General features: G+C 42.9%; 1 protein-coding gene across 1 annotated transcript; it reads right to left on the bottom strand.

Moving 5' to 3' along the window:
• Positions 1–421: 421 nt before the first annotated feature.
• Positions 422–6,035, bottom strand: LOC135392334 (uncharacterized). The gene is made up of 6 exons (XM_064623049.1): positions 4,611–6,035; positions 4,402–4,526; positions 4,127–4,229; positions 3,878–3,963; positions 2,589–2,808; positions 422–504 (listed from the first exon to the last, which is right to left on the bottom strand). The coding sequence occupies exons 1-6, from the start codon at positions 4,798–4,800 to the stop codon at positions 422–424; spliced, it is 807 nt and encodes a 268-aa protein (XP_064479119.1). The 5' UTR covers positions 4,801–6,035.
• Between the last annotated feature and the right edge of the window lie 1,015 nt (positions 6,036–7,050).

The following is a 7,050-nucleotide window of genomic DNA, read 5'->3' on the forward strand; positions in this document are numbered from 1 at the left end:
TCAGTCGATCATCTCTTTTATATGGGGAGTACCGACACTGACAGTGCATCCTGGTGTGGTGAATGCGCCTGTGTAATACACCCTTACAAAAATGTTTAATGAGTTTCTGGAGAGAAGTCAATGCCTTTTGACATCACACACATCAGAATTTCTGATGACTTCTGTAACGAGTTTCTGATGTGTTTCTGTTTAAAATTGGCCACCGATATTCTGATGTGCACTTGATGTGCACTTCTCTGATGAGTTCATGATGTGTTACTTCGGAACTGTAATGATGGCTATAGCAGCCCCACTAGTCATACTAATTAAGAATGATCAATACACAAGCACAGTCTATTAATGATTACTACCATGCACTATCATCTTCAGTGGCCATGTACAAAGATACTGGAACAACAGTGGATACACATTGGCAGCAGATTTATTTCAACTCCCGTGAAATCATTGATGACAAACTGTTTTTCAACTGCACAACAGTGGTATCGAACTTGCTGCATACGTAACCTGTAAAACGAAAAACAAAAGGGGTGCACACATTACACTCATGAAATAGTAAGTTATCACATGACATACATGGTACACAGGAAGAGAAAAAGGTTAATACTGTCATTTTCATGAAGTGCACTCGATGGTATTGAAGACAGATGAGAAATTGTCGGTATACGTTTTGCCGAGTCTCACTCAAAGATGGCATGTGACAGCAAACAAATAAATGACACCTAAGCGCAAGCGTCACTTGTTGAAAGAGACTCTAGGTAGGTTTATCCATGTGACAGTGGTATAAGATACAAACAGAGGTGTGTCTGCTTATCTTCTAATGTGGTTAGTAATCTTAACTCTTTGGAAGAGCGCGCTCATGTGGTTCATTTTGCACCAGTAGTGACCTGGTGAACACATTTGCTCACAACGAATTCGCCAAAAAGAGTTTATGGGCGAGAGAGTACAGTGACAATTGCCCTTCCTTTTTTCATTTTCATGTATGCATTCATATTCATTCGTATTCAATTTTTCATGTATGCATTAAAAAAGGCACAGAGGCACAACGGCAACAAAAACAGCGTAAGAAGTTCAGAAACAGTTCTGATTCCATCATCAGAATGAAATGCGAAAGCTGATGAGTTACCCATTTATCTACTAATGGCCACACCTGCATGCAACCCACATTTATCTTACAAGTTACTTCTGTTTGCTTCTTCGACGTGAAAAATACAGGCTGCTTGGTCTCTCTTAAGGCTGGATCCCATAACACGCCACATGTGACGGTGACATGCGAAAAATTTGATGGCGGCGGCACCACCACTGGAGCAACAAGGAAGCTATGTCACGGCTACAAAATCTTGCATCTACTTCCCTTAGATATTTGTCACTTGACGCCAGAGACTGTTGCCCGGCGCGCACCTAAACTCACTAGATTTGGCTGCATCTAAGTGGAGCGAGTGATAAAGCATAGGTATGTGGTGACAACGACATAGTGTGGCTGTCAAGACTTTATCAAAATGAAATTTCGAACTTGTACGTGGAAATTAAGTAGCCGTTTGAATCGATGGTTATCGCATGTGACCAAAATCTATGCACACTGTGTGGAAGTGGAACCGTTGCAATTGAAACTTCATTATACTTGAGACAGGTATGCACATAATCAATTAAGATGTATGAACTTTTGTCTCCCAAATGTGGTTTTGTCGCAAGCTGCTGTCGCCTCTCAGATGGATCGGGTAGCTGCACCCGCAGCAGCAACAGAAAGTGTAGCATGTCGCTTATTATGGGATCCGCCCTTTACATTGTGCACTCCATCCAATGAAACGATGGTGTAGTACTGTGGCAGAAGAGTACGTTTTTACAGCGAGTTGTGCATACAGTGATATTGATAAAGAACCCTTGGCACTGAGAATTTGTTCTGCTGGTTAACGTGGACTTTTAGTCATACTAAAAATACTAAAATTACTCTGCGCATACTGTAATCATTGTTATGCCACCAACAATATGATCAAGATATAAATAGTCTACGTTATGTAGCAAGTAACTTGGAAGTAACTCATTCGTTTTTAAAAGTAACTAAGGAACTTCAAATTGGTTTTCATAGCTGTTTACTTGCTGCATCATGGGCACTAACTTAACTGGTAGAGAGCTATTTTTTTTTTTTTTTGGTGGCTTCCACGTCACTGCCTTATATGTTGGCCAGATCCAATCTTCCAATAAACAGTAGCCATTAATTACATTTGTCCATACCAGGAACACAATTATCAAAGTGTGATTTTCATAATTCCTGTTTGTCTTGATAACGAGAGCCTAGCATATCAAGTCCTCTTATTAACTTGTACTTGAGCCCCTCCATGTCACAGGGATGGAAGAGAAAAAAATGGAAGATACAGCGACATCTAATGCATTTGACTAGCAACACATCAAGTGTGACTGCAATTAACACCCTAGCACCACCCTACCAGCCCATGTAACAAAATTTCTCCACCCTATGCTGGGGGTCACAGTGCACGAAATTGGAAACTAGTCTGATACATTATGTATCATGTTTGCCTATACCTGTCATTAGATGAACAATAATAATTTGTCACATATAATCTATTACGTACCAATTAGGGCATTGATGCGTACTGGATCCAGGGCCTCCTTAATGGGACCATCCTTATTTGCATTGGACCCTTTTCCAAAAAGGGATTTCCCTTGCAGTTCTTCGAGGGGGAAGAGGATCCGCAAGAGTCCCCTTGCAAATTTTGTGGGTGCCCCTCGGCAGTGCGAGTGGAGCTGATCTAATGAGGTTTTTTCGACCAGCACTCCACCGCCAATGTTCACCTGCACAGCAAAAGATATATCAATACCACCATGCACACACTTCAACACCTCAATATTTCATTAATTTGCTATCTTTGTCATTGTGGAATGCAATACACCTCACTTCACTCGAGCACTTCCTATGTTGCATAATGTAAAAAACCCCGAGACCTGGGAACACGAAGGGACAGACACAAACACGAAGTGTTTGTGTCTGTCCCTTCGTGTTCCCTAGTCTCGGGGTTTTTTACATTATGCATCATCTTCACCAGCTCGCTTGCTTCCTAGCCATTTTTTCATTGTCACTTCCTATGTGACAGGAGTCTTAGACCAGTTCAGTGGCATTATTGCTAGAGCCTGACGTTTTTGGGAAATATTCTTTTCTAAATTTGGGGGTAAAATCACGTAAATAACCACATGCTCTAAATCCATGCGAATTCGGATAGAAAAATTTCAAGTCTGCTATATTCACGGAGAAATCAGGATCAGCTACTCACACTAACACTACTGGTTTGGTAGAAACTGTGATGTAACTGCATTTTCTGTCAAACAAGTTAGCGCGCATTCCGACAGACGTCCCAGTGAGGACAACTTGATGGGTAAAAATTTGGTTTCACCCTAAAAACGCTACCTTCAATTCAGGAACCTCTAAGCCAGGCTCTAGTTACAGTGTAACAAAAAAAACCTGAGACTAGGAGCAAAAAAGGCACACACATAACCTGTTCTGTGTGTGTTCCTTTTTTGCTCTTGTTTCAGGTTTTTCGTTGTTTTAGAAGGTACCAGCTCGCCTGCACCCTAGCACTTTTACCATTGATATAATTATAGTACTCTTTTCCATGCTCACAGACATGTGTTTCATGTTCTATGCTAGGGTGCAGGCGAGCTGGTACCTTGTATGTTACCGTGGTATGTGGTACACGGTACCTTGTTGGTACCATGTATGTTACAGGTACACGTTGCCACAGAACAGTATTAACTAGCAATGTAGCACCTAAGGGTCTCTACGTACTGCAGATTTGGTCATATTCTGCAGAAAAAGGTAATTCTCCCACATAATTATTGGTGTCCTCAAAAGTGAACAATACAACACCTTTTCAGCTTCGACAGGCGTCGAATGTTGTGATGCCTCCAGTCTCTTTGTTATTTTCCGCAGGTTTTGAACCATTCGATATGAGTCTGTAACAAGAAGATGAATACACTTTACAAATGCAGTATCATGCATAAAAAGTAACTAAGCAGTCACAGAAGATAAAGAACAAAAAGGTGAAATACTGAGCGACAGCACACGTGTACGTACAAAGGGCGGGAAGAATAAGAGTGGATGAGCCATAGGAGTTACCATAGTTGTTTTGTGCCTGTCTCAGATCTTCTTCAAGCTTCGTGATGCGGTCCTGCAACTCCTGCACCTTTTGCTGGGCCTCACACTTGCATTTTGGTGCTCCCTGCACAAACAGTGCAGGGTTTTAAAAACATTATGCATAACTAACGTCATTGTGTGCAATTGGGCACATCCAAAGCGACATACAAAACTAACTTCTATCAAGCTTCGCGCAAGTTAAATGTGCAGCTGCGTTATTACAAAGAAACGGCGCCTGAAGTTCGTCAAATACTTACTCTATGCAAATTTCGTGGGGCTTCTGCAGCTCCACCTTCGGTACCGTTTTCAGAGCATTGGGATGAGCTTATGGTCCCACGTTTCGCGAGCCTAGCGCGGCGCCGCTCCATCACCTTTTCTGTACCTGAAGTACGTTGTCGCAAAAGTAAATAAATAAACACATTACGTCGTCCATGACCAGATGCAATCGGTCATGTACTTAACTTACCGCAATCAAGAAGTTTTGCAGAAGATGGCGGTTCACCGTCCTTCCACTTAACCGAGACAATGCTACCGCGTAGATCGTCAATGGCGGTATTGTCTGCCATGAGGCGGAAACCAATAGCCACATCCACAAGCATCCGTACATCATAAACATCCCAGGAGTCTTCGGTCAACCATTTCACTAGTATGTGCATGCTTACGAAATTACCAAAGACAATTACCAAGTTCCAAGTGCAAACACGCGCGGCAACCGTCGATCTGGCTAGCGGCTATGGATAACGGCAGTAGGAAGTACTTGTGGCGCACGTACCGCACTGACACCTACGATAATCACTGCTATTTTATACAAATAATCGTTGTAAAATCAAATATACAAACAGTTAATTTTAGTAATATAAAATAATAATATATTTAATGAATACGGTGCATAAAAAAAAAATTGACAAGCTAGCCGAGACCGGCCAAGACCATGGTCGTGGCGAGAATCGGAAGTTGGCCGTTGTGATCACGTATGGTTGTGAAATTTCTCTAACATGCCTAAAACAAAACGATATAAACAGTATCTGTATGACACCGCGTACGATATTCCGGTTCGAACAAGATGTCGACTGAAAGCACACGAAGCAGCACGAAATGTTCTTCAGACGTCTACGCAAAGCTCATGCGGAAATAGCAGCGTGCATGAATCCGACAGCGATGATGGTACTCAAAATATGCCATTAAATGAAGCTCCAAACAGAAGTGTAGAACAAAGTGAGCGAGGTCGTGCTACATCTCCTGACAATGAAGAAGAAAATTATGTGCCCTCGGAATGCGAAACCGCTTGCGCTGCGGAGGAAAGGTTGCGTGGCGATTGTTCCCAAGATTATTCATCAAGTGATGATGACGACACTGTTCCAGAACCTGGAGAGACTTCGGAAGCAACAGATGAACTGGTGAGTTCCTCACATGTGCAACGAACTAACGTCCGAATCACACTGTTTTAATTACACGGCTTCAACTGTAATTCACGGTTTTTTTTTCCTGTTTTTGCACCCACCCATTCACAGCTTAATTTCCAAATGTGTCTTTAACCTTTCCAGGGTGAGCCGCTGTACCCAGGAGGAAAACTTTCAAGGGGCCAAAGTCTGGTGATGGTGATGGCCCACAGCCTCAGGCATCATTCATCAAAAGAAGCAACAGAAAGTTTTCTCAAAGTGATTGATGCCCACACGCCGGAAGGTGCTGTTTTCCCCAAAACAAAGTTTTTGTTTTTCAAGAATTTTTCATCGTTGTACGAGGCCAAGCGAACAACCCATATCTACTGTCCAGAATGTTCCGGGTATTTGAGTACTGCACCATGCACAAGTGAATACGTAGAGTGCTCCTTGTGTTCTTCAAAGCATAAGCCTGTGGACCTTTTGGAATCTGGCTCAGTGTTTTTCACCCTGGACATAGAGGCGCAAATTAAGCAGCTTCTTCTAAGTGGCAAGCTGGCACGTCACCATACTGGAGTTTCATATGATGTGAGCGATATAACGGAGAGTGCTGCGTACAACAGGTTACCAATGACTGAGGATGATATATCAGTGACTTGGAACACCGATGGTGTTCCCTTGTTTGAGTCGTCTGGATACGGTGTGTGGCCTTTGCTACTGCAGGTTAATGAGCTGCCGTACAAAAACAGGGTCCAAAAACTGCTCCTTTTCTCCATGTGGATGGGACCGAAGAAACCCAATATGAATGCGTTCCTAAAGCCATTTGTGGAAACCATGAACAGACTTTCGTCAGATGGTATCTCTTGGACAACACAAGATGGTTCTTCCAAGAAGTGTCGTGTCTACGCCGGGCCATGTAGCGTGGACACTGCTGCACGCTGCATGGTCATGAACATGACACAGTTCAATGGTGCTCATGGCTGTGCATGGTGTGAGCAGAGAGGTGAAGTAGTGGAAAAAGGCAAGGGACACACCCGTGTCTATCCAGTGGAGAGGCCGCTAGCAAAGTTGCGGACACATGACCGTTTCGTGAAAAATGCTGAAAAGGCCCAATCTAAAGGAGAGCCCTGTTTGGGTGTGAAAGGCCCTAGCATTCTATTTTTCATGACTTTCTTCAACTTTTGTAATTCATTTGTAGTAGACTATATGCACGCTGTCTGTAATGGATTTGTGAGAGCCACCGCGTTTCTGTGGTTCAGCCAGAAGAGGAGATATCCTTACAGCATTGGATGCTACCTCCCACAGATGAATGACCGACTGACGCAGCTCACTCCCATCTGGGAGATTAGTAGACTCCCACGGTCGCTTTCAGATATGAAGTTTTGGAAGGCTTCAGAGTGGAGGGATTGGATGCTTTTGTTTTCTCTAGTCGTTGTTAAGGATTTCCTTCCAAAGACTTATTATGATAATTGGAGAAAATTTGTACAGATTATGCACTTTTGTCTCCAGTCTAGTATTCCTATTGAC

This window comes from Ornithodoros turicata, chromosome 4 (assembly GCF_037126465.1).
Source record: "Ornithodoros turicata isolate Travis chromosome 4, ASM3712646v1, whole genome shotgun sequence".
Classification (NCBI taxonomy): domain Eukaryota; kingdom Metazoa; phylum Arthropoda; class Arachnida; order Ixodida; family Argasidae; genus Ornithodoros; species Ornithodoros turicata.